Source organism: Zonotrichia leucophrys, chromosome 5 (genome assembly GCF_028769735.1).
Source record: "Zonotrichia leucophrys gambelii isolate GWCS_2022_RI chromosome 5, RI_Zleu_2.0, whole genome shotgun sequence".
NCBI lineage: Eukaryota > Metazoa > Chordata > Aves > Passeriformes > Passerellidae > Zonotrichia > Zonotrichia leucophrys.
The window spans coordinates 53,160,204-53,187,692 of NC_088175.1; the positions used below are offsets into that span (position 1 = coordinate 53,160,204).

The window sequence follows — 27,489 nt, forward strand, 5'->3', positions numbered from 1 at the left end:
ACCGCGTTCCACTCCCGACACCTCCACAAGGCTGTGATCGAACGGGAAAAGCAGTAACAAACAGCACTTGGGCTTTTAAACGGGGAGACAGGAAGGCGTCAGTGTGAGGGGAGTGGTGGGGGGCGGGTGTCGGTGCCGCGGCCCAGCCCGGGCAGTCCCAGGGTCCCGCCCGGTGCGGGGAAAGGCAGGCGGAGCGGGCAGGGCCGTGCCGGGCAGGGCCGAGGCGGGCAGGGAGGAGCCGTCCGGGCAGGGCCGTGCCGGGCAGGGCGGAGCGAGCAGTGCCGAGCCGGGCCCAGGGCGGTCGGAGCGCGGGGCCCGCCCGCCCGGCGCGGGAAGCGGAAGCGGCGCGGCCTGGCGCCGTGGCGGAAGCCGCTCCGCCTTTCCGGAGCGCGGCGTGCTCGGAGCCATGAGCGTCCCGGCCTTCATCGACATCACCGAGGAGGATCAGGTCAGCGTCCCCGCCGAGCGATGGGCCCCGGGCCGCGGGGCTGGGCCGAGCCGTGCCGGGGGAGCCAGCCCGGGCCGGGCCTGCCCCGCCGGGCGCTCCGAGAACTCTTCCGGGCTGTTCCCTACAGAGACCGAGCAGACGATTAGAGAAACTTGAATATAGTGGCTGAGAGATAACGCGGTGCTTGCAGTTCCCTCTTAATGTTCGGCCTCTCTGGCACTTCGTTTTCATGGCTCCTAAGCCCTTCTTTTTATTTAGGAGAAGAAAGCGGGTTCACATATGGGCATTACTTGGGTTGTGTGGAATTCTCGGTACTGCAGGCACGGGAAGGGGGAATTCTGTGTTTGAGCTGCTGCTTTGTTATGCCTTTGGCTTTGTTGCCAGTGTCGTTGAGGTACGTATGCGTACATACATGTTTATGTACACACAATGTGTGCGTGTACACATTGGAAATGTGCAAGAAATAGACACATGGCTACCAGCCTTCAGCGCAGTTTTCAGTTGCCATAATGCCTAGTACAGCTCCATCAAGTAGCTGGTGTGAAACATCCTCAGTACAGCAGTTTGTCCCGGGGCATTTAGCTTTTTCTTCTGGTTCCAAAATGATTCGACACTGTACGAGATGTAAATGTCACAGCAGCCTCCTGGTCACAAGTGCCAAAAGTTGTATGGCCTCAGATTGTTTCTGAAGGGTTATGGTTCTGCTGGTGAAGCCCTGAGTTATAATGAACAGGCGTGTTGCTGAGGGAAGGGTATTTTCTTGGTGTTGTTTAGGTCCTAACAGTGTAAGGCAGCTCATGACATTATAAGGCTGGGCTGACTGGGGCTTTCCACCTCGTAGTGGGATGTTCCTTGCCCATGGCATAGGTGTGGAACAAGATGATCTTTAAGGTTTCTTCCAACCCAAACTGTTGTATAATTAGATTAGAAACTGTTGTGAAGTTGTGAAGACAAAGTTCTGCCCTCTCTATAGTCCCTTTGTTTATACTTTTTTTCTTTTCTGGTGAACAAGCAACTAAATGGTTTTGATGTTTGCAGAGGGAGTAAAATAGTAAAACTTTATTAGAAAGTGTCTTATAAAAACTTATTAGGTCTGCAGTGCAGTACCCAGTTAAGTGACACATTGACATTGTGAGAAACAGCTCTGTGACCTGTTCAGTCACTGGCAAAACAGCAGGTTCAGTATCTGGCAGAACAAAAATCTGCAAGAAGTTTAATTGCTTTGACTTTGTTATTCACAATACAACTGTTTTGTTTTCTGTGTGTTGTCTTTCTCTTTTTTAAGGCTGCAGAACTGCGAGCTTACCTGAAATCCAAAGGAGCAGAAATCTCTGAGGAAAACGCTGAAGGTGGCCTTCATGTGGACTTGGCACAGATTATTGAAGTGTGTGATGTGTGCCTGAAGGAGGATGACAAAGGTTTGCATTTTAAGTCTCGTTGGTTTTGCTGTTTATTGCCATCAGTGCTTTCAAGCAGCAACAGTTGGCAGAGTTTAGAGATGTGTAGCACTAAAACACAAGCTGTGCATCCTCATAAAACTGGAGGTGCACATTTCCATCTTTGCCCTGGAATATTTGCATGTACTCTGCCCCTCCTTTCTCCAAACATCCAGCACTCTTTGAAGAAGTCAGAAGCTGAGCTAGACTCTGCTTGTAATGAGGGCGTAGAGACTTGTATGTAAAACAGAGCTTTTGATGCTCAGGTGTCTTTTTGGGGAAGAGATAATGTTTTCCATATGTAATGAATTTTCTTCTTTTTCTTTGCTTGACTGATAATTGGGCAGACTGAAAAGAAAACACAAAACTGATGTGGTTGTGTTTGGAAAGGATGGAACACCATGCATAAAACAGGAGCTGGGGAGGGTTTGTAATACATTTCAGTGTTCTTGAGCACATTTTCCCTGTGGTCTGGGTATCCCTGGTGAAATGTTTTACTGTGCTTGAGCACTAGGTGTTACTGTCCTCCCTGTAGAACTGTGGGCAGTTTCCTGGATGTGCAGGAGGAAGCCACTGTGTGGAACGTAGAGTTCCTCTGATTTCTCCTGTGTGTAAACAGAATTCAGAGCAAGGGTGATATCAAACACCACCTTCTGTGTTGGCCTTAGAGTGGTAACTCTTGTCTTGCATGGAGGTTTGTTGGTGTAAGCCCACCTGAGCCAAGTGCCTGGTACATTCTGATGAATATCCAGGTTGGCATCTTGGCACTTTCTTTCTTTTACAATTCTTGCTCATGCAACGTGGTAATTCTATCAAAAGCATGAATTACTATTATCAAAAGTATGAATTGCTATTATCAAAAGTATATCCAGCCCAAGGTAGCTACTGCTTGCTGCTTGCAGTTTCCACCAGCTGTATGTTTTGGTTGATGCAGATGTGGAGAGTGTGATGAACAGCGTTGTCTCTCTGCTTCTCATCCTGGAGCCTGACAAACAGGAAGCACTGATTGAAAACCTGTGTGAGAAGTTGGTGAAGTTTCGGGAAGGAGAGCGCCCGTCTCTCAGACTGCAGCTGTAAGTGTTGGGCAGGGCAAAGTGAGACAAAGAAATTCTGCCTCTGAAGAGGAAGGATTTTCTTGTATGTCCTTCAATCAAAGTGTGGGGTGTTGCAGGAAGCACTCTTTTACCTTCTGTTCACTGTTATAAAATAGAAGTACCAATTTTTTTTTTCCATGGGTGTTCCAAAGTGAAATTAATATGCATAGTTTTCAGCTTTGCTGAAAATGATTACAAAACTGGAAGCTGTTCCAGCTCATGGATGTAAGGTGCTGCCAGATGCTTTGTACCAGCCTGTGTGTTAAGAGAACACTGACATGCACTCAGGAATGTTTTTTGGAAGCTCTGTAACTCCGTTGTTTGTGCTTTAGCCTGAGCAATCTCTTCCATGGCATGGACAAGAACACTCCTGTGAGGTACACAGTGTACTGCAGCCTCCTCAAAGTGGCCTCGTCCTGTGGTGCCATCCAGTACATTCCAACTGAACTAGATCAGGTAACTGAGTGACCCTTCAAGCTGTGGCCTTTGTATGAACCATGCTGCACCTGAATATTAGTCAGAGCTGATCCAGACCATCTCTTACAAATTGCCAGAGCCTAGGGAAGTTGCCATGAAGCTGATTAGAGAGATGCAACCTCTCCTGTGAGGGAAGGCTGAGAGCATTGGGATTGTTCAGCCTGGACAAGAGAAGGCTCCAGGATGCATTTTAACTTTAAAGGGGGCTCATTAAAGAGGGAGAGCAACTTTTGACATGGGCAAATAGTGATAGGACAAGGAGCAATGGGAGCATGAGAATCAGAAAACCTTTGTGCAAGATACTTTTACTCCTTTTCTGCTTGGGAGAACATGGGGAGAATTTGTAGTGCTATTTTAATCTTTTCCTGAATGCTTCTTTTTCACTTGTATTCTGCCTAGGTCCGAAAATGGATTTCTGACTGGAATCTGGCCACAGAGAAAAAACACACTCTCCTGAGACTGCTCTATGATGTCCTGGTGGACTGCAAGAAAAGGTATGAGACAAGTCACACATACTAGACAACTCTGTTGATGTACTATAGGTGAGCTGTAGGGAAAGTATTTCTCACAGGACTTGTAAAAATTAATCTGTACTGATAATTCAATCCAGATACACTTCTGGGTTTTTAAAAAATACTTTTAAGCACTCATGCATTAAACCAGTGTTCCCAATAACATTAAAGTTAGTAGTGAATTAGCTGCAAACCAAAGACTCCCAAAATAACATTATTCCTTTCTATAAATAATCATCTTAGTGCATTGTAGCATTATGCCAACTTTATTATTTAATTGCACTTTTGACATTTTAGTGCATGGCAGTGCTATCTCTTACTTAATGATGTGGGAAGGCTTATCAATCATGGCTAACAGAATCAGTCTTTTTATGTAAACATTACCTTCAGGACAGCTTTCCACTAGTCATGGAAATTAATGTCCACAGAATACCTGCTTGGCCATTTTGAATTATTATCCTGGATCATAAGGAGCATCTTTGATCTAACAAACTTGGCAGACCACTGTCTTCTGGCATGTAGAGTAATGCAGTGTGTATGGTGCCTGCAAACTAATGCAGGTCTGAGCTGAGAGCTGTCAGCAGTTTATCTTACAGAAGTGATGCAGTGGATTGACTGCCCTGGCCAGGGCTGCAGTGCTGGGCTGCTGTCCAGTGCTTTGGGTGTAGTTCCACAGCAGCTCAAACCTACTTAACCTGTCCCTGCACTTTGGGATGGGGATGTGGGAGGTGTGTGTTGCTTCCCCCTGCCCTTCCACTCTGTTTTCTGAGATATTTTTTCAAGGTTTTTTTGATTTTCATAGGGAAGCAGCATCAAGCCCCTTCCACTGCTGACCCACAGTGTACTTGTGCATTTTCAGCATTTGCATAACCTTGCAGTGCTGCAAAAGGAAATTCTGTCCTGTAGCCTCTGTTCCTGTCCCCTCCAGCTGCCAGTACCTGTGTGTGTTGGTGCTGCTGTGGCATTTGTGTCACTGCACAGGGGCTTGGCCTGGGGACATGACCTTGCTGGGGGTTTAAAAAGGCAAGTGTGAAGTTGTCACAGGTGGAGAAGAGTTCCACCTGTCAGGACAGTTGGCTTATTGTGGCCTGGAAATGCTGCATCAGCATAGCAGGATCATAACCTCAGTTTAGGGATGACTAATCCTCATGGAGTAGTTACTCTGTGAGCTACATTACTGGGAATTCCTGTTTGTAACACTCAAATGCTTTTGCCTCAATAGTTCTGTATGGCAGATTTCAGATGGTCAGAATTAGTTCAGAAATGTTAGTCACAGATCTTTTCCATGGCTTAGTGCTTACCTTGTTTCAGAAATATTACACTGATGACATTCCTGCTCTTCCTCACTTCCCATCCTGTTGATTTATTGTGATATTTGAACTGCTTTCATTCCCAAACTTAATAGCCAACTATTTTTAGCTAGTCTTGCTATCAAATCAGGGGATTGAACTTCTAGTTTTTATTTCCACTGCTACCAGTAACCTTGCTACTAAATGGTTTTTTGCTTGCTAACCATAGGGGACTTTTTAAGACAGCAAATAAAACCTTCCACAAACCCTGTGAGACTCCTGCCCTCGGTGTCCAGGCAGTGTTTCAGGGCACTTGCACTTCTCTCCAGAAAAGAAAACAAGAAGTGACCCTGGCACCTTTGACCTGGTTCAATCTCCTGGATCAGTGGGCAGTGTTTGCAATAGTATGGGAAACTCACAGCAGCATTCCAGCTGTAGCACTCAGGAATGCTGCTCTATCCAGCAGTATGGGAAGATAAGTGGGAACTGAAAAGTACTTGATAAAAATCATACCTCAGTTATTGTTGATTTATAATCAAGGGAAAAGAACTAGATTGTTAAAGACAATTGAATTCTTTTGTTTGCTTGATTTCTGTTTTAACTTTGGTCAGTGTGGCAGAAGAGATGGTTTTCTGTAGCTAATTAGACTTACTCCCAGTGGATCTCCAGTATTGGTAATTAATAGATTGGTAGCTCCTAAAAAGAAAATGTGCAGAGGTTGTGTGGTGTCCCTTTTCCTGCAGTGACAAGTGAAAGTTTCTTGTATCAAACCTTTTCCAGCCACCTTGGTGCAGTTTAAAGCTGGGCTCTGCTGGCAGGACTCAGCAGCTTTGGCCCTGCCCAAAGTTAAATTCAAACAGGTCTGGCAAGTCTGGCCATTAATCCTTGTAGCAAAAAGCTGAGCATGTCAGGCACCTGCAGAGTAATTGTTTCATTTCATTTTGGTTCAGTTTAATATCATGTAATGTAGAGGGACTCAATTCCAGCATCTCACTAAGTCTCTGAATGCTCTGCTGTGGTTTTTTTGTTCCTTTTATCTGCCATCACTCTTAAGCTCTCACTGGCTTTTTGTCAAGTTATGCATCTAAAGTGGCAAGTGGAGCCAAGAGCACTTATTCAGGCTGTTTTACTCGAAAAAATGTTCACATTTGCACCTAAGGTGAGACACAAGCAATAGTGATCAGTATTAGTGCCTAAACAGCCTCATTTGCAGTAGGAATCTGACACTGAATACAATACAAGACTGCCATAGAATATAAAGGCTGCCATATTTGAATAAAATAGAATGTAAAGGCTGCCATATTTGAATAAAATAGAATGTAAAGGCTGCCATATTTGCTGAGGTTCACAAGAATTTAGCACACAAAGTTTGGGAGTAATTGTCTTGTAGCATTCTGTTGGTTCCTAGAAAGAGAAGTGAAAAATTCCACTCTTTCCCCACTTAAAAAAAAAAAAGGCAGGGAATTGAAAATACTGTTTGAATTTAGTTAAATGATAGTTTTCAATTTTTGCTGCTAAGGGAAAGATTAAGAGAGGAAAAAAGGTGCCAGAAAACTGTAAGACAGCTCTGAAGTGCACAAGAACAACTGCTGAAAAGCTTTCATTAAATAAGGAGTTGTGTATTAGGTTGAATAGCACATGAGCTGAGCCTCTCTGATTAAATATCTGTATGTTGCCATTCTTTTATTAAAGTGGTCCTTTGTCTCCCAGAACATTTCATTTTGGTAAGATTTCACCAGTGCTAAAATTGGAAAATTTTGTGTGCTCAGGAAAATTGTGTGTGCTTTTAGAGCACGTGGGATAATTTGGTGTAAATTTTGCATCAGCGGTTGCTGGCCTTGGTAGTGGTAAAACTGTGAAATGAAAATAAATCAAAATCTGTTAAAATGACCCAGTAACAATCTCAGAGCTGGTTTGCAATAGTTTTGCTGCTGTTTACAAGATAATCTGGGTGGACAAGGCTGTAGGTTTGCTCTGAGAAGGAGCTGTTTGTCCAGGAGCTGTCTGTCTGTCAGAGCAGTGCTGGAAGCTTCACAGCAGCCTCAGCCACTCTCACTGCTGGCTGCATAATTTCATCAATAAAATGAGCAGCTCTCACTCAGAATACTTGAAGAGAGAATCTGTGAAAGAAGAGAGCAGCTTTTATACAGTCATTTTCCTGACCATAAATATTCTTTAAGAGATGCCATTTTACATTTGAAATAAACTTTGCAGCGCTACTTATTGCGCAATGATTAAATCCAGATGTGCACTAGAGGAGCATTCTAGTGAACCATATAAAGCTGTTCCTAGCTCAGAAAGCTTTTTCCATAACCAGCAGGTAATTAATCAGTTTAAGAGAATGAAATGAAGGGTGAAGATAAACATTTTGTAGAACAAGAATTGAAAGAATACATCCAGCTAATTTGTTCTCTCCACTAGAATTAAAAGGGATCATCTACATCTTTTTCAAATGTGATTTAATTTGACCTATAACATCATAATGGAATTATTTAAATATTTGAGTGCCTTGTTTGAACTATTTTTTCAGCAATCCTGAGGTAACTTAATTTTTTTTTTTCCATAGTGACACTGCAGCAAAAGTGATGGTGGAGCTATTGGGAAGTTACACAGAGGACAATGCTTCCCAGGCTAGAGTTGATGCTCACAGGTAAGACTGACTTCCCAGTTTCCTTAAAATAACTTTTCCTCAATTGCCAAATGATTTTGATCCCCATACTATTGAGAGGTTCAAATGGCCAAGCTTTGCTGACTCAGTCAGGAGTTTGTCTCTGCAGTCTGCTGTAGGTCTGGCTGTTTGTAGGCACAGCTTTATTCCAGTGTGCAAGGGCACAGGAGAGTTCCTGGTCACTGCTGAGAGAGATCAGCTTGGGTAAGGACTTGACATCAGCTGTGCACTCAAAATCTGTACTGGAATCCTTTATTTCAGATGGTTTTACTTTTTGCCTGTTTTATTATCTGACTGTGAGCATTCTTTTCAAAGAAAGAACATTGTTGCTGTGTTCTCTATGAGCAAGTCCAAAGGATGTGAACTGCACAGAAATAAGCTTAACTGTTGAACAAGCTGGGACTAAACTGATCCATAACAGTGCATTTTCCCCACTGGCCAAAATGAGTAAATGCCTTTTGAAGTTCTAACCATCGTGGTTTTTCTTAGGAATGAGTTCTTTAGGTTGTGCCAGATGTGCACTACCATTAGTTCTGAAGGGAGTTGTTTACACTTAACCATGGAGGAAAAGCAGGATGGCTCCTTTGGAAAATGAGTGTCTGTGCCTCAGGGGGACCTTCCCTGTGAGAACTGGTGTGCCCAGGGCTGTGTCTGTGCAGAGTTAGGTTCTCTGCTGTGGCAGAGCCAGCCCAGGCTCCCGATGTGCTGCTGAGAAAAGCTTTCTTTGAGTTCCTGCTTCTAGGCTGCAGCTGCAGCTGAGAAATCCTGGGCTTTACACTGTTAGATGTTGGGGTTTTTTCTGTGTTGTGTCATGTATTCAAGTAGAATTAAATCTTCCAAAACAACTTAATTCTGTGAAATTTTAGGAGCACAGTAGAAGTACCTTTGTTCCTCCTAGGAACAAAGGCTATGCTGGAAATAAATGCATAGATGAAAACTGTAGGGTGATCTGTGGTTTGACCACCTGGCACATTTCATTTGGAATACTGGACAAACTACTTTAATGCTTCCTGTTCCTTGGTTTTCCCATCTGTAAAACGAAGTTTAAAACTGGAATGTGACATTTGTTACTTCTAATAATAATTGAAAACCCTTGTTTCCTAGAAAGCAAGGAAGGACAAATTGAGTTCTCTTATCATAAAGATGTGAACTGCTTTGAAAGCAAGCATTTTCCTTTTCTCCTCAGATGTATTGTACGAGCATTGAAGGATCCAAATACCTTTCTCTTTGATCATCTTCTTGCCTTAAAACCAGTCAAATTTTTGGAAGGAGAACTTATTCATGATGTAAGTAACTTTGTTTTTAGTGAGATGGTTTGATAACAGTAGACTGCTTTGTTTTAATGTGTCCTTGAAATCCATTAGAACAATTATCTGTGTCAGTAATCCTGAGCTGCAATGTGCTATTTCTTTTACAGTCTTTAAAATTAAAATTGCATGTGAAATGTTTCCCTTTCAAAGTTTCAGAACCTCAGTTACAAGTCCTGCCCTCGAGTTCTGTAGCAAATCTTAAGTCTGGGGAAAGGAAGTAAGCTCAGCACAGACTGCCCACATCTATTGCCAGAAGGCAGAATTTCAGCTCTTAACAGCTTCTTTTTCTGTTCAATACCCAGTTTCTGTCAGTATCTGTCCAGCCTGCAAAGAGGGAAACCAAGATAATATTTAAACTGTTCTCATGTTTGTTTTCCATCTTTTAGCTTTTGACAATTTTTGTAAGTGCTAAACTAGCGTCCTATGTCAAGTTTTATCAGAACAACAAAGACTTCATTGACTCCCTGGGTAAGTTTTCAGATAATTTCTGACTGTTTACATGGTTAAAGGTGTGGAAGCCACAGAGTAATTCAATTTGAATCCATGTATTGAAGCAAGGAAATTTCAAAACAGATCAGTTTGTAGATGATAACCTCTTGTAGACTGTGAGCTGGCCATCTAACCATGGTTTGTTCTCTGAAAACAAGCTGGTTTATGTGTTTGGAAGAGAACTGTGGTTTTACCCACTGCTTTTTTCTCTTAGAACTCCCCTCCTGAAAGGTTTAACACATTCATACACCAGGCTAGGCCAGAGATCACAACTACATTGAGGAAATCACCAGCTTGTATAAATCTCTTTTTTTTTTAATGGTGAATAACTTTGTAACAGCAAATACCTCTGAGCAGTGAGATAAAGCATGCAAATGGTGTGTGTGTGTGTGGCTGCCTGTGCTGATGCATTAGAGCCAGCAAGCCACAGTCTGTCCCAGTTAATTTGTTTCATCACATGAAGCAATGTGATGGAATGTTAATGTCAGCACCCTCTTTATTTACACACTGTGGAAAAAAGGAGTAGTAATTAACACTTTGACACTCCCCCGTTGATGTGTAATTGACTGTTTCAAAGGAGCACTGGTTCATAAGCTATTGCATGCATTAAAATTACGTTTTTTATATTCCAGCTTTTTAGGACAGGGGTCAGTGACAATGCAGAAATTGCTCAATGATGCAGATTTTTTTATTACTGCATTAAGGTTTTGACATATTGGTAATGAATAAATGTTTCCATAAAAATACGATATTTTTTTTATAACTTTGATTTTCAAATGACACTTAAACACTGCCTTGGATGTATGTGAGGAAAGCCATAGTTTTGCTAAAACAGAGTTTAGTGCAGCTTTTTAACACGTGCATTATTTTGTTTAATGGAGTGTGATGCAATTCTTAGAATAATTGCTCTCAGAGCTTTAAAATGGTGGTACTTTGGGTATTAAAATGATGGAAATACCAGTGGGATTTTTTGGTGAATATAGCAGCAAGTTTTTGGTAGCCTGTAAATGTGTCTGTATAGAAGTGTATCTTTAGTCACATGTATCTGAACATTACTTATGTTCAGAGATACATCTTATGCTTTTCTTTCTCAGGGGAAAGTGGGTTTGGGGTTTATCTTTTAGGTTCTTGTTCACAGAAGTATTTGCTGAAATTGCTGTTACACCAACATTTGAATACATTTATGGAAGATCAATTGCACATCTATGTAGCATTAATTGTATTATGTTCAGTTGTTGTGGCTTCTTGTGCCTCTCAGTGTCTGTGCTTCTCTCCATGAATTAATTCAGTGTGAACTTTCAATATATCTAAGATTGATAAAATCTCAGTAAAATCCTTAGATACCTGTGCAACTGTTTGGAAAGACAGTCTTACCTTCCACTTATGCTGATTTCTCTGTGGTGTGCCCAGAACCTCTCTGTGTCTTTGAGCAATGGACAAGCAGAGATTTGGAAATGCTGGGAACCAAGTGGCTCAGCCGTGGTTTGGATAAACAAGGGCAGTTTGGTCTAGACAACAATGCAGTTTTAAGATGAGGCATTCAAAAATTATCTATTCATAAATGAGATTTAGAGATTTAAATCGGATTTAAACCGTACTTTAGACATTTTTTAAAAAATAACTTGCCAAATTTTAAAGGCTGTTCAGAAGAGGATTGCAGTGGCAGTAGAGCATGGGCTGTAGTTGTAACCCTTCCTGGAGCAGGACCAGTCAGAAGTGGCCCAGGAAAGCTGTGCAGAGCAGGCTCCCACAGGCAGCATCAGTTTGTTACAATTTGTTGTTTTATTAATGCTGACAACTTAGGCCAGCAGTAGCATTATCTGTGTCAACTGCATCGCCCTAACATGGCCACAGTTAATCTGGCATTATCAGCAGTCTTCTTCGCAAAGTTAATCAGCATCTCATTTGCATTTGTTAATTAGGGTTAATGTGTGCTAATTGATTTTTTGATGCTTGTAGGGTTCCATTAAACCCAGTTAGGTATAGTTGCTGGTGCTCCTCATTGGTATGAATTATGGTGATCTCGTTTTTGTTGAATCAGTGCCAAATAGGGAACCTGCATCATAATTACAGCTAATTAACACAACATGATGTCCTGCACTAATGTGCTTCCCTGCTAGTGTATGGGTGTTATAAATTCCAAACTTACATATTTACTGAAGCTGTGGGGATGTTTATAATGTCATTCTAGAACATGAAGACTGACACTCATTTTTAAGAAACTTCCACTGGATCTTAGTTGGTACCTCATGGACCTTGGCACTAAGAAATGCCTTGTTTCATTTCAGTGCCTTAACTTGCTTGACCTAGATGTTTTTCCAGGAAAATGGTCTCTGATTTAGGCATGCAAGGCCTTGGCTCTGTTCCTTGTGTTGGCATTTATGCAGCCATGTAAAAGCTGTAGCCTGACCTCCGTATCCATTCAGCTGGATTTAAACAGCAAGTTTCTGAGCCACACTGGGTGCTTACATGAGCCTCATGATGCCTTTTCTGCTGTGGACAGACAGATTCAGTAGCAAAATGCTTTCTTCTGGAACCATCACTGTGAGATTCATTTTCCAGAAACCACAGGAGGATGAGTGGTGAGGCTCTAAGAAGATTTCTGGCATAACCAGCTGTGGATTCTCCATTTTGTTGCATTGCTGTTCTTCCAGGTGATGCAACTGAAAATTTCACTTGCACTCTTACCACTTCAAATTCTGTTTAGGTGATGTTTTTCTTGCTCTAAACCCCAAAATTTTGTAGATAATACATTTTTGCTAAAAACAACTGAATCTTGATGAATTCACAATGGAACTTGCCATTTTAGCAAAAGACAAAGCAGATGCAGGATTTGGTATTTCACCTCAAAAACACCGTTGACAATGCAAAGTAGAATATATTTCAATGTGAAAAAAATTTAAATTATTGGATGCATATATATTAAAAATATTAAATCATTAATTAACCTATCACCACTTTTCCTCAGGCTTGTTGCACGAACACAATATGGCCAAGATGAGGCTCCTTACTTTCATGGGAATGGCTGTAGAGAATAAAGAAATCTCATTTGACACAATGCAGCAGGAACTCCAGATCGGGGCTGATGATGTAGAAGCTTTTGTCATTGATGGTAAGAACTGTGGTTCTGCACACAGTGCTCATCAACAAGACCTTTATAATCTTCTCAGCTAATGTTAAATTTTAAGAACAATATTAATTTTGATTCCTGTGCTTTTTACAAGTTAAAGCTGCACAACTTCATGTTTAAAGCCAGGCCCAACTGTTGTGTTTTAACCAGTGTTTTTCTTCTCAGTGACAGGAACTGTATCTCCTGTAATTCTTCACAGGACTAATAAATTGTTTGCAGGTTTAATTTGTCATCTGGTTTTGTTTGCTGTCATTAAAACAGGATGTGTTTGTAGGGGAGAGAAGTTCATAAAATCTGTACAGGATATTGCTTTAATAGATTGGCACCAAACAATAGGATTTGTGCATGACCTTCGTATTGTTACAACATTTTGCTTTTCTGCCTACTAGACCATTAAAACCAACAGCAAAACAGATTGGGTGAACTGCTGAGTTCTTATGTTTGTATTGATCTCATTTTGAAGCATTTTTGTGCAGTTTAATTCCTTTGCACTATCATGAAAACGTTGCTCAAAACAGCATTGTTTTTTGCAGCTGTAAAGACAAAGATGGTGTACTGCAAAATAGATCAGACACAGAGGAAAGTCATTGTCAGGTAAGACAATTCTTCGTGGCATTTTGCAGAACTTCATGTGTTCTAATTATTTCACTTACATTTGTAGAATATTCTAACTAGAAGCAAGGTATTGTTCCTAGCAGTTGCTGCTAGTTAAATAGTTGCTATTTATCATAATTTTATTAAAGCTCACACTGAATGTGATTAGCTTATTTAATGAAAGAGTCCTACTTTCCAGGACATTTCATTTAATGACCTACTAGTGACAGGAATACTAATGACTGTTGTTGCTTTAAATATTTGGGAAGGCTACAGAATTCTCTTAACTGGTGAGGTGAAGCCCTTTCTAGAGAGAAAATTGGAATTTTCCTATTTGCTCATGAGAGTAAAGTAATGCTGTAGAAGAATGATTAGGTGAGTGTGACATCTCTAGTAACCTTCTCCCAATTTTGTTTTACTTCTCCAGCCACAGCACACATCGGACTTTTGGAAAGCAGCAGTGGCAGCAGTTGTATGACACTCTAAACACCTGGAAACAAAATTTGAATCAAGTGAAAAACAGTCTCCTCAGTCTCTCAGACACCTAAGATTTTTTTTTTTTGACCTAGTAATATTGCTATAGATGAACTTTATTCAAAACTTTGATAATTTGTGAATGTTTCCAAAAAAATGTATGCAATTGGCCTAAAGAAGCTAAATATTCTAAACTGCCACACCAAGAAAGAAAAAAAAAAAAAGAGGCAATAAAACTAACATGGGAAAATGTCTTCTGTTGATTTTCTTACATAATCAGCAACAAGAAACTGGCAATATTGGTTATGTTTCTTTTGTTCATTTTACAGCATGGGGACCTTTCTCTGCAAGAGGTGTGGGGAGGAAGGGAGGGAGGTCAGAAAAATAATCGTGCAAGTGTTTTTAAAGTAAGAGAAAATTTCCCTTAGACATAAGGGAGAAGAAATGTGACCCAACAGAAGTGAAGCTTCATGAAACCAGAGCCTGCTGCCTTATTTCTGTAGTCATACCTGATCCTTCAGTGTTGGAAGAGACCTCACTGATACAGAAACTACAACAGATAGACTTAAATCATTTGGCAGTAAAGGTGAGCAGAAGATTTTTCTGTTCTTCTGCCACTTAGAACTGCTGGAAGTATTTGTAAATGTTTGTAGAACCCATTGCATCCTGAAACAGTTGGAGGTGATTTTGCCTGAAAACTGAGTGAGTCTGTCAGAGAAAATGAATTGAACTATTTCAGCCAAAACTTCTGAGGAGCAGGAGAAGGGTACAGTTAATTATTTAATTTTACAAAACGTACATAAAAACATTAACTGATGAACTTTTTAACTTTGAGCAAAGCCAATAATAACTTGAATTTGATTGCAGAACCAGAACTAACATTAGGAGTAGGAATTGTATACATTTTGGAACATAAGAACTGTTAACATGTTCTGTAAACATGAAACTACACATATATACCATATTCTAGGAATACCTCTACAATCTGGGCTAGGGAGGTGATCTGTCTGTGCCTAAAAGCATGCTTATCTCCTGGTGCTCATCTTCACTGGCCTTCTTCATATTTTCTCTTTCTTGCTGAATGAAGTCTCTCCAAATTCAGTAATTTCCCAATTCCTCCTATTGGGTTTTGTATACTGGAGTTCCTAAGAGAGCAGCTGTCCTCATCTTTGAGTGCTTTGTCACTTCTTGCTGGAGTGACAAAAGCAGCAAATCCTTCTTTAACCTGACAGAAAACAAATGTTAGCAGTTGATAACCCAGTGAAATTCACGTACAAAGGTTCAGATTGTTGGATTCTGCTGAGCATTAAGAGAGGAAATGTTAACAGGAAAATAAATCAATTGGAGAAAACACATTTAGTTTGAAGTGTTTGCCTTGTATTTGACTTAGAAAATTTGATAATGACAATTACACTTTTATAAACCAAACCTTAACATAAGACTTGGATCAAGAGTGTGATTTAAATAAGACAAGCTTTTATTAGAATGCAGATTAGCAAAATAAATAGCTTAATTAAAGAGTTTAATGTTGCAATTGACATTTCTATTGCTAGGCAAGCATTTGATTAACAAAACCCAAAATCATGAGGTTTATAGTGTTAACTCCCTCTCCACTTCACTGTATGGATTAGAAAGCAAACATCAGTAATGCACAGTCTGTAATAGATTGGGGTTTTTTTATGTTAAAGATCTTTTTGTTCTTTTGATAGTTTTAATTACTCTTTGATATATTACTGTTAGCTACTTCACATCTATCCCAATCAAAGACAGATGGCAACACAGTAGGGAAACAGGTTTTTTGCCTGATGAGCAAAACCCTTGCATTTGAATGAGTTCTCCACCTGTAATGTGGGATTGTGTGGCTCTTGGGGGAGCAGCTCCCCTGCAGCCCTGGCTCTGTGAGCTGCAAGGTCACCTCTCAGACTCTGCTCCTGTGCAAGGATTACAAGAGGAGACCTTCCCCTCTGCTCAGTCATTTCTTAAATATTGGCCAACTGTGCCCCAGCCAGTTCTATGTCTTTATCAGACCTACCTTTATTTTAGCACATTCATTTGGTGCCAAAGCTTACCTTCGCTAGTGTATAAGCATTTCTTAAAGTTTAAAATATGAACAATGAAATGAATGCAAATTGTTCACTATTGCATTTGTAACAATGCAGGCTGAAGGTACTGGTACTTCAGGTCAGTAATGACTGGCATCTCCCTTGTGGTGAGGAAGTAACTTCTCCATTTCAGCAGTGAAAGTTTCAGCCTGTTAATTCTCTGATGTTTTTCCCCAAGGCCTCAGCAACAAACAGGTCATACTGCACTGCAGGCCACTAGTGAAAATCCCTATGGAATAAAGAGCATGTGGGGCTGAGCCTGTCCTGTGCTGAAAACTGCATCTTTAAACTGACCTGGGAGTCCTTACTCATCCTCACTGTGGTACTTAAGCATGGACAGACTGATGTTTAAAACAGTGCTTAATATTTTTACTAGAATTTTGAGTGCACTTGTACACTTTCTATAATTTTTACCCCTTTTTAGAGTATTGTACTGTGACTGAATGAGATTACCCAAATTGTAGAAGGCTTAAGTCTGCTCCAGTTGCAACCATACATGTTAGTCAAAGCAAAGGAAGCAGCTCCCAACAGCTTGTTTATCTTGGTCATTAAAATGACAAAAAGTTGAGAACAGAAGGCATTAGAATGACACCAAGACAGAAAGGAAGGAGTGCATTATTGCAGGCTGAGATTTCGTAGATTAAGGATTTGGAAAATTTAAGGTGAAACCAGCAAGGCACTGTTCTTGTCCATCTCTGCTTTTTCTTAGCTAGCAGAGCAGGAGCTTTAGTTTGGAGGTGACAAAGCAGACACAGCCACAACCAGGTAATGAAACACAGCTTTGCTTCAGCTGGAGTTACATGGTGGAGTTCACTCAGCTCCTGGTTCCACCTCTGAGAAAAAGCAAGAGACACACAGTAAATACCAGCAGTGTGTTTGGTGAAAAATGCACCTCAGTGTCATTCACAAGTAGAGCCAGGCCAGGAAAGTTGTGTAATTTCAAACATCAGTCTTGTGAATGTCAGGGATTGTGGATGGCATCAAAACCTGATTATCTGCTGGTCAGCCAACTCTGTCACCTGAGAACATTGTACACCTCATCCAGAGACAGCCCTAAATACCTGAGAGACAAAAATACCTCCAGAACCTCTTCTAAAAAGGAAAGGTCAGCTGCAGCTGTAAATTGTTGTATCACTTTTGAACCATACATTCAACATTGGGTCAAATTCTAATAGAGCTGTTCAAGCTCCAGAGTCTAACACAGATCTGAAAATGCAGTGATGAGGCATTGGGAAACAACAGGTTTTTACATGTTTGTGTAATGTTACCCTATAAAATAACACTACTCTAAATAGGGCATCACATAACTACAGTGTGTGATAAATGGATAGGCTCTAATTCACAGATGTGCTGAATTTTTATTCTTCCATGGATTCTTTTAAATGACATGGTCTTATCAAGTAATAGAGGAAACAATGTTTTATACTTTTACATTCCACTATTTTCCTTTTTGTTTTTTTCTTTAACTTCTACTTTTACTGTAAGTGATGATTTTTATTAGGGTGCACAATAGACTAGCCTCTTCCTCCCCTCCCAAACAGACTGGTTAGCATCTGTTTGATTCATATGCTGTGACTTTTTCCTGCTGCTTTCTATCAACCTTAATTGTGAAAAATGGTGTCTTGTTGCCCTTTTGATATTATTTCGGAGATTGACTCAGCCTTAAAGTATCCAGATGGGTACAGTTGTACAAATATCTGTGGAATTAGCTCACTGAGGTCTGGTCTGCAATATTTTTAATTGACTTACATGTTCTGTGGGAAAAGAAGAATCATAAAAAGCCTTTGCTGCAGCATTCCATTCTTCACTAGGCTCTCCCTGGTGGATACTGGAGGCATTCAGAGTGTTGGCAGCTCTGTTCAAACTGCTGGAACCTGATTGACAAAAAGGAAATGGTAACAACTGCAATTTAGTCTCCAGGCACTAATTGTGAATGACTAAACTGGTTTACCTCTGATCTTAAAAAATCAAATATTTTTGTTTTAAATCCCTGGATCTTTGTTGTAGGCTTTTGCCCTTCATTTTTTTTCTTTCACATGCTTCATTTATTTTTTTCTCTAAAGATGAGGTATATTTCTACTTTGATAAAAAATGTTTTCTGTCATTTTCACATATTAAGTTAATGACAGAAAAGTGATTTATAGTAAGTATATGTATTCTAAATATTCTAACTGAATATGTTTTTTCAAACACTATTACTTTAAACTGACTGTCTGACAACAATAATAAAATGCATAATTAATGCCATTATAACATGATATTCCAGGGTGACTTGTAATAAAAGAAGACATGAATTGCAAAGCTTTTCAGATGATCAGAAACCATTTTTAATGAGGAGTCTTTGTGTTAATGGCTCTGATGTTTCAGGTGGTCAGGCAATAGCCACCTACTAAAGGTAGGAAAGGCAGGTGAGCAGATGAATTACAGACAAGTCTAAGCCTCCAGTCCTTCAGAGGCTCCATGCAGCAGCAGCACATCCTGCTGCAACCAATATCAAATTCCTTGCAAGGTGAAAGCACAAGGATTCTTTCACAGTTCCTCACAATGCAAACAGGAGCTGTTCTGCCACTGCACAGATGCCTGTGGATCACTGCATTGACAGTAAAACCTTGTTTTGCTGTGAAAATGCAGCTACCTCATGGTCATGTACCAATTATTTCAGAATCCTGACATTTTCTCTTGGGAGGAACAGGAAAATGGTTATGTGTTTTTCTTTTTTAAGCATCTGCCAGGAAGATCTTTCCCATTCTCAGTTCATTCCTTCATTTACTGATGTGGAGTGTTGTGGGATCTCAGCACCTCAGGACTGAGGTGCCGAGTCACCGAGACCACCCTTGGGGGGCTCGGGAGTCCTGGAATGTTGCCAGAAGTGTCTGGTGGCTGGACTTTGATCCTACACAGGAGACGACACCTGTATGAGGACAGGAGGGTTTCACCGGGGTGAATGGTGAAGGGATTAGTTAATTAGAGAGTGAAACACAGGGTTTAGGATTTCTGTACAGGGGGGTTTAGAGAAGTAAGATGGAGGAATTTGGGCGTGTCCTGTCCTTCTTCTTCTCCTCCATCTTCTGTGGTGATGGTGGCACTTTGAGATTGGTCATTACTGAAAGTGCACTGGTTAATAAGGGTGAAAGGTATTGGGGAAAAATGATAAATATTGTACACGTAACTTTGGGTATAAAGATAGGTGACCGCCCGGGAGGGAGGGGAGTGTGCTCATGGCTGGCTGCTGAGCAGAGCTCTGTCGGGCCGAGAGAAAATCTTTTAGATAAACAATTAATAAACACTGAGACCGAGAAAAGAACTGAAGCCTCTTCTCGTCCTTTGAAACGCGGGCTGCCCCAAGGCCACCCCGGGCCTTTCCAGGCCCTCCAAACAGCCGAAAATCGGACAGAGTGTCTGCTTTCTGGGAGCCAGCACATAACTAGTAAACTGCACTGTGGTTAGCAGTAAAAAGGAATTCCCTCAGACAGATTTACTAAACTCTTTCACCAATTCTCTTCACCTCTTGCTCTCCCATATGCCTAAATGGGTTGTGCTCCAGTCAGTATATAGTACAGTATACAGGATATAATAAAAAAGATTTAAAATGTAGGTCCAGTGCTCACAGGGATTCCACTGCAGGTCTGCAAACACAACAGCCCAAACCCCAAGCACAACAATCACTGGGAGCTGCAGTGACTTGTGGGAGCCCTCACAGGGAGGCTCTGCAGCATTCCCAGAAAGGAGGGACCTATCTCAATTTGGCACATCTGGGACACAGACCAAGGCCCTCACCATGAAGGTCTGCTGGAATTCAACTGAGGAAACTCAGCTGAGGGACTGGAGTTAGCTGCCCACCAGTTCCTTTGGATGAATCTCTCTGAGTCACTTGGAGTTCCAGCACTTTGCATACAGAAAGGTTTCTGACGAAAGGAGGAGGAACTCACAGGGAAGAAATTTAGATAGCTCTGTCTGTTCTTACAGAAAAGATACATGCAGAACATCATGGAACTAGGCATTCATTTTATTGAAACAGATACCAAAATTCACATTATTAAAAGAAATAATGTGCCATCTGACATCAGGATTCTGGTACCTTGCTACCACTACTGCTGTTTTAGGCACAAAGGCATTTCTGAAACTGAACTTCCAAAAATGTGCATCAGAACATAAATATCCATGAGCAGGAGACCAAGGACAGAAACAAAATTACCTATAGAGCTAAATTCATAACAGAGCAATGTAAAGAAACCAGACTGCTGAGTTTCTGTCTGCCACTGGCTGCAAAACCAAGGATGGGAGTTCATTCTGCTCTTGGTGTGTTCAAGGGCCAAAGGTGAAAACACGGCACCAACAAAAACTCTACAGACACAAACACCCTGTGCTGTGGATCCTGCTCTTTGGGAAACACCCAGGGCTCCAGTTTTGGGCTAATCTACCAGCTCATTTTACTGCAAAATAAATCTAAAATACAGTTTTTCCACATCTCAGTAATGATTTAGAAACCCATGGAATAAAGTTCATATTTACTATTTTCTATGTGCAAAATATTGCTCAACAAATAATAACCAAGTGTCAGTAGTAGGGGATTAAAATGCTCCTTGAGCACCTCAAGCTCCATGTTTTCCAGAGCCTGTCAGAATATAAAGTCCTTTCACACACTCAGCACATTCAGATGATTTTAATGGTCCATCTAAATTAGAGATGTATAATAAAATAAAAAATAAATTTCTGTAAAATCCATTCAAAGAAGCATCTACTGGCTCAAAATCTACCCTGATTCTGATGCAAAATGAGAACACTGAATAATTTGCAAAAGCTGCTCAATGCTTTTCAGATCCATGCAGAGCCCTGATAGAATATGTTCCACATTAGGGTTAGCAATTCCTGTCAAAATTCAGTTTGTCATTGCACTGCTGTTATTTTACAAAGAGAAATGTGAGAAAAAAATATTTAATCAATGAACTGATTGACAAGCTAACAAAAGCTGTTTAGTTGCATTTATAACATAAACAGAGCAATCTCACCTTTTTATGATATAACTAAAATGTCAGGCTTACATTTTCCTACACTAAGCTTAGATATAGACATTTCACCTTCTAATAATTTTTCTAAGCACTACATGGTTCAGAACATTAATGTTTATATTTTCTTACCTTGTCCTGCTTCTCCACTGTCCCCATTTTCACTGAGATCTTGACTCTGTGTGTTTGAAATAATGTTTGTGTTTTCCACTAAGCATGGTGGTTTCTCTTTCAAAAGGGAAGGCTCCTTGGAAGCTGAAGTCCACGGAGCTTGACCTCTCATTTGATTTATTCTTGAACAAGAACTGAGAGCTAAAAAATTCAAGTATAGTCGAGTTTTCTCAGCTTTTTTATCTGAGGTTGGAAGATCAAAGGATGACCTTACACTTATGTTTACTAAATTTCCAGATGTTCTCATGGGTAAAGAGCATGGTTCTTTCAGGTGACCCTCAGGAGGCTTCATTCCTGGAACTGTTCCACTCAGTGAGTCTTTTTTCTCTTTTAACAATGTGTTATTTGTTGAAGCATTAATCTCCAGGGAATGTCCAGTTTTGATGGAGTGTATCTGAGTACCACTGCTAACATTTTTGTGTGGAATTAGTTTATCTGGACATGGCCTATCTGCTGGGGGGTTTTTGTGAGCAATTTCAAGACCATCAGCCTTTACTGGAGATTTGGCTTCAGCAATGGAAGTCCGTGTGTTTGTAGCATTCCCTGTTTGTTTAGCACTGCTTTGTTCAGGTTGAATGCTGTGCATGTCATCTGCGTTTACTCCTCTCTCAGTTTTTGGGGGGCATAAATTCAAAGCACCTAAGAGAGACTTATTATCTCTGCATTCTTTTGCAGCAGCATCATCAGCACTTGTGTTATCACAACAAACAGTTGGTGGATGTTGAGCATCAGCTGCCAGAACACCAGTGCTGTTCATGTTTCTGGCATTGTCATCATTTCTGCCTTCAGCATCTACGTGTGTCTGTTCCAGAGGAAGTTTATCTCTATGTAAACCACTCAGATTGAAGTTTTTTTCTGTTTTATGTAATCCACTGCCTACAGAATTGTCACTATTCAGCAAGCTGCATTTTTGGTATTCTGCTTGAGAATTCTCTTTAGTATAAGGTAGGATGCCAAAACTTAACTCCTTAGCTTGGTGGTTGTCTGTACTTCTGTCATGCAGAGCACTCTTCTCAGGGCAAAGAACAGCTTCAGACTCAGGCTTGGGTGCTTCAGGTGTAAGGACACTTTTGTGGTGCTGTCTGATGTCTGAGTTTGCATCTGCCTTGGCACAAGCTGATTCACCTGCAGCATTGCACAGCTCTTCCTTGCTGGTGTCAGTCTCCTGACTTCTGTTTTTCCTGTCAGCACTTACAGTCTCAGCACTGCCCAAGAAGTCCTTCCCTGTTTGTGTGGGCTGTGCTGCCAAGGGCTCAGTGCTGTCCTGTGCCTTTTGATCTGAATCTGCATTGTTTTCATCTGGCAATGTTCTGTGTGCTGCTCCTTCTGCCTCTCTGCATCCAGGGCCGTGCATTTCCCAGGTGTGTCCTTGGGTAATTAAATCAGCATCTGTGCAGAGGGTGCTCCTGGGAGAAGCCTCCCTCTGCTTTACTTCACAAGGGCTAGCAACATTAATTTCATCCTTAAAACTGTTCTCAAGAACTTGGGACCCTGTAGAGTGAGGGCATTCTCTAGTTAGTGACTGATAACCCAGAGGTTATGTAATGCTTTATTTTTACAGTTTAGAATTTCCAAAGAGGTGGACTCAGCATTGATATCAATAGTGATATCTTGTATTACACACACAAGCCTGTCAAAAAGTTACTGAAGGTAAGTATTGCACTGTGGTCACTTGCAGAATATTTATGAACTGAGAGAGCAGAGAATATATTAACATTCTGTAGATTTTAGGTATGACCATTTAATTCAGGACTTAAGCCCTCTCTTGTCATATACTACATCTGAAAACATTTAGCCTTTCTTAACAAAACTACTTATCTCTATTATCCATGGAAGGTTATTACTTTGTTCTCTCTTTAATTCCTCAGTGCTTGAAGACTGGTCCCTTGTGCTTCTTACTTCAGTTTCTTCTTCACTTCCACAATTACCATATTTTCTTATTACAGACTGCATAAACTCATGTTCTTTCTGAAAAGCCTGTATTTCACTGTCTGTTGAGTGTTCTTGACCACTCTAGCATAGGAAGGAACAAAAAACCATAGGCATTTTAGTAATTTACTATAGCCACTGATTAGGTAAAAAGTTCAGTACTGAGATTTAAAATTAATATTACATTCTGATGGAAAACAAAGACCTGAAGCATAAAAAGTGAGTGTAAACAGAGGAAAAGAAAAAAGCAGACTAATACCCTGGAAGAGTAGGAAAGAATTCAGGTCCTGCTACATTACAGTGCACAAAGTTATACATTTGACAGAATTCCTCAGTGGAAGGAATTTGAGCTGTATGTGTGGTGGTTGGATTACTCCCTGTCTCTGCTGGCCCACTCAGTGACCTGCTCAGGGATTCCATGTGCAAAAATCCTGCATGATTGCTGTTTACACCCAAACACATCAACAACATACACACAAAAACAGCACAAGCACATATAAACAACTTTTCTTTCTAGCAAAATGCCCAGGACTTTTAACTTCATTTCACAAGGCTTCTGAATTTACAATCCCTGACATTAAGTTTCTCATTCCCTCCCAAAGAGCTTTTTAACTTCGATTTGAGTCAAATTCAACAAGAATTGAAGCCTGAAAGATTTGTCTACTTAAAAGTCTAAATCACTTGTCTACTACTGCATTGTGTATTTGTGTTCAGTTTTGAAAGCTGCAGTCAGTGAACTTCTGTGGAAAATTGAGCCTAAATAGTGAAGAAAATAAAATCCCACCAAAAATAAAAGCAAAAGGAGATGCATCCTTTATCATCATCAACTGTCTGGCAGCTGAGGACAGGAGCACGTGCTGCCTCTTGCCCTAAAGATAGGATGTAAAGGAGGCAGATGTGGGAGGGAGCTTAGGCCATAAAAGATGTGGGAAATTGCTGAAGACACTTGGGTGGCTGGAGGTGTTGCAGAAGGAAGGCTGGGATGTGGGAGGGAGTTCCAAGGGCTGTGCCTGGGCACTGGGTGTGTGGGGAGGACAGAGAATATTGCAGAGTGGAGGGAGGCAGCACTGCTAAAAAATGGGGCTGTTGCAGGGCTGGCAGAGTAGGGATGTAGAACACAAATCTGCTGGAAACAGTTTCCTGCAGGTCACAGGAACAGCCTGAGGCTCCCAGCTTTCCTGGCTTGGGGGAGGGAGGAGTCGTGGGAAATAGAGGAGGGTCCTAAAATCATTCTCTTCAATTTGAAGTTTCAGTTGAAATTTCTTTCTCTTTTCCTCATGTTTTATCATTATTTTCCCTGTCACACTTGGAAATTATATATATTGCACATTTTATTTTCTAGGTTTTTAATTAAAATTGCTTCTTTTGTCTATATAGCCCTGGCATCATACTTTCAAGCTTATTGAATACAAATAGTAGAAAATTCCTTTTTCTTTCCTGAAATCTGTAATTAGCTTACAATCTTTTGTTTCCAGGAGCTCTTTTTTAGACAGAAACACCAAGCAGTACTCCATAATTGTGTACATTAGTCTTTTCTACAGAAGTAAGACAGCCACTGCAGTGGAACTTACCACATTTGTGGGTGTGGGCTGAGCTGGGGACTGCATCTGAAACAAACAGGATGAAGTGTTCATAGAAAGGCAGAAAGGTTTCATGTTTCCTTTCCAGGTTTTCAGATGGGTTGAAGAAACCTACTTTTCAATAAATTCTAATAGCTCTTTTCAATAAATTCAATTCAGCCCTTTAAAAATAGGTCCAAGATGGACAAACTAAAACACCTAAATAACAAAACTTTTAAACTTGGATTTTAATTTTTTGCCTGTGATTTAGTAAAATCTAACTAAGAAACACATATATCCCTAAATATCCTTTTCCCTCAAAAGACTATTTCATAGTATGAAATTCAAACCCTTCTGAAAACCAGATCTCTCTGTACATACACCCACAAAAGAATTCCAGCAAGCCATTGGTGGGTGTACCCCTATTCTCTAATGGTACACAGATGAATTACAAATGATATCAAACTAAATGTGAAGCATGGTGAGGTTAAACTAAATTGCAATCCAAGTCTGTAATGAGGTCTGACATTGTACCTTCCTTTTAAAAATGTCTTTTGTTTAATTACTATTCCAGAGGTGATCAATGTGAAGAAGTTTAAGTACATTTTGAATTTCATGCCCCACAAATAACCACAGGGATTTCAGATTGCACTAGGTGTAAAAATAAGTATAAGCATATTTCCTTAGAACACTTGGAACCAGAGTCAAGATCTAAATCCAAGGCAACACCTTTCCCTTTTATGTGTCACTAGAGGCTGACTCATTAGTGATACAAGGTGAAATTCCACAAATCAGGATAACCAATATGATCTGCTGCAGCTTCAGTTTCTTGGCACTGTTCCACTCAGTCCAACCTGCCCAGCTTTGGAAATCTAATGATTGTACAACACAAAGTGGTGTGGCAATTTGCCATAAGATAGTGTAAGATGTATATTTGGAAGACATCTGACTTCTTTTGCATTTATGAGCATATGCTTTAAGCTTTTCTGCTTTCAGACCCATGGGGCTATCTTAGTAAGCACCAGCACTGTTAATCATGAATGCCTAATCACTTTGATTCTGCATCCTAAACAAAATCAATATTCCATTTCCATTCAAGGAAACTGGGATTATTAAGAGACACAATTTGCATCATTCCTTGTAGAGTTCAGCTTTGGAACAACAAGTAATCCTTTCAAATCTCATTTCCCTTGCATTATTAAGCCCAGACCACAGCCATGTGTATGTGTATGTTAGCTATAAACATACTTATGTACAGGCATTGATTTTACATTCTTCCAAATCCTAAAATGTCACAGACATCTTTTCATAAAATCTTTTCTTTAAGATTTTTCCCCCTTCTGAGAAGCTGTGGCCTCAGCAACAAAGTGTAACCAATGGTTATCTGCTGCTGTAGAATGCAGCAGGTGCATCTGTGATTGGTCTCGGGTGGATGTTTGGATTTGCTGGCCACTCACGGCAGAGCTGGCTCTCACTCTGTGCTGAGACACAGACCTTTGTTATTCATTCCTTTTCTATTCTTAGCTTAGCTAGCTTCTGAGAACTTTCCTTCTATTCTTTGTAGTATAGTCATAATGTAATATATATCATAAAATAATACATCAAGCCTTCTGAACATGAGGTCAACGTTCTCGTCTCTCTCTTCACCCTGAAGACCCTTGCAAGCCCTGTAACACTAAAATATTTTTAGTGCTTGTCATTTTACTGACAATTATGGACTAGTTCTAAAATAGTTAGCTGTCTTTACAATCCTAGTATCCTTCTATTTTCTTAACACTCCAAACAAGATTGTATACATGGAAAATGAGTTTTCTGTTCTTTGAAGATAGATCATTACTTGCTTGTTAAAGTTAATGGAAAATACTCAACTGAACAACAGAACACACTCAATGCACAGAGAAGCTTTCTTATGGCTTCTGACTCTGCCCAATTTTTTCAATTCTATAGAAGACTGGAATACAAATTTGCAATCCAGTTTGATCCTGGGATAACACAGAGCTGCAGGGGATATAACAGGGATCTGTGGTATCTGAATGTGCAGCTGCAGGGTCCATGGGATGTAACAGAGCTGCTGTGTGTTCCTCCTTCTGTTCCAAAAGCCCATCTTTGTGTGCTTAACCACTTGCTGACTTCCCAAATGTGCCCTGCACCTAGAGCTGAACATGGATCTGGCTCAGCCAACAATCCAAGCTCAATTCTAGCTCAGCCTGCACTGCATAAGTCTTTTACCTCCTGCACTCACCACCTGATGAGCTTGCTGTGCCTTTGATGGCTCCTAAATGTGACATAAAGGTTGGTGTTTCTTAAACTAAAACTGAAGCACTTAGATAACCTGAGTACAGATAAGAACAACCTTCTGATCTGTCCCGTGTTTCAGATTTTAGAGAAGCTGAAATCAGTTCCTCTGAGTAGAGGTGGATCTACTTCCACACCTCCAGGGAGCTCAGATACATATGAAGCCAATTGGATCTGCCCCAGTATTTGAGAAATACCCAGGGAAAGTATGTCTGAAATGGGGTTTAGTAAAGATAGGTGCCTTAAGTTAACTGCTGTCTGTTAGGTAAAAATTTATGAATGAAGCAGTGTCTCAGGTTTCTGTGATATAAGCACCTCTCTGATGAAAGGAGAACATTCTCTGGGTACAGTAAGTTTCAGTGATACTTAGATACCATTGTCATATAAATTTTTAGGCTGAGCCATGTCAAAGGAGAATGAGTGGACATGACAGACAAGATTAGAAAAACTGTCATATCTTCAGTTCTCTGGCATTTTACAAGACACACTGCAGCTAGTAAAGACAC

The 27,489-nt window shown here is 40.6% G+C and overlaps 2 protein-coding genes across 2 annotated transcripts in view; one reads left to right on the forward strand and one right to left on the reverse strand.

Moving 5' to 3' along the window:
- The first annotated feature begins 293 nt into the window (after positions 1 to 293).
- EIF3M (eukaryotic translation initiation factor 3 subunit M) lies at positions 294 to 14,174 on the forward strand. Its single transcript, XM_064715644.1, has 11 exons — positions 294 to 448; positions 1,734 to 1,866; positions 2,819 to 2,957; positions 3,311 to 3,434; positions 3,855 to 3,949; positions 7,823 to 7,906; positions 9,111 to 9,210; positions 9,621 to 9,702; positions 12,692 to 12,835; positions 13,387 to 13,447; positions 13,875 to 14,174. The coding sequence occupies exons 1-11, from the start codon at positions 407 to 409 to the stop codon at positions 13,993 to 13,995; spliced, it is 1,125 nt and encodes a 374-aa protein (XP_064571714.1). The 5' UTR covers positions 294 to 406; the 3' UTR covers positions 13,996 to 14,174.
- Positions 14,175 to 14,269: 95 nt separating this feature from the next.
- CCDC73 (coiled-coil domain containing 73) overlaps positions 14,270 to 27,489 on the reverse strand; it is a 50,193-nt gene continuing 36,973 nt past the window's right edge. Inside the window, exons 14-18 of the mRNA XM_064715643.1 lie at positions 24,701 to 24,736; positions 23,045 to 23,213; positions 21,162 to 22,691; positions 17,773 to 17,897; positions 14,270 to 15,146 (exon numbers count right to left, since the gene is read on the reverse strand). Coding sequence (XP_064571713.1) covers positions 14,967 to 15,146; positions 17,773 to 17,897; positions 21,162 to 22,691; positions 23,045 to 23,213; positions 24,701 to 24,736 — 2,040 coding nt within the window. The 3' untranslated portion in view covers positions 14,270 to 14,966. The remainder of the gene's footprint in view (positions 15,147 to 17,772; positions 17,898 to 21,161; positions 22,692 to 23,044; positions 23,214 to 24,700; positions 24,737 to 27,489) is intronic.

Bases quoted from the DNA above. Each gene is read 5' to 3' on its own strand.
- EIF3M (XM_064715644.1), top strand. From the start codon at position 407: ATGAGCGTCCCGGCCTTCATCGACATCACCGAGGAGGATCAG. The intron at 1,867-2,818 runs GTTTGCATTTTA...TGGTTGATGCAG, and splicing joins CCTGAAGGAGGATGACAAAG to ATGTGGAGAGTGTGATGAAC. The intron at 9,211-9,620 runs GTAAGTAACTTT...TCCATCTTTTAG, and splicing joins AAGGAGAACTTATTCATGAT to CTTTTGACAATTTTTGTAAG.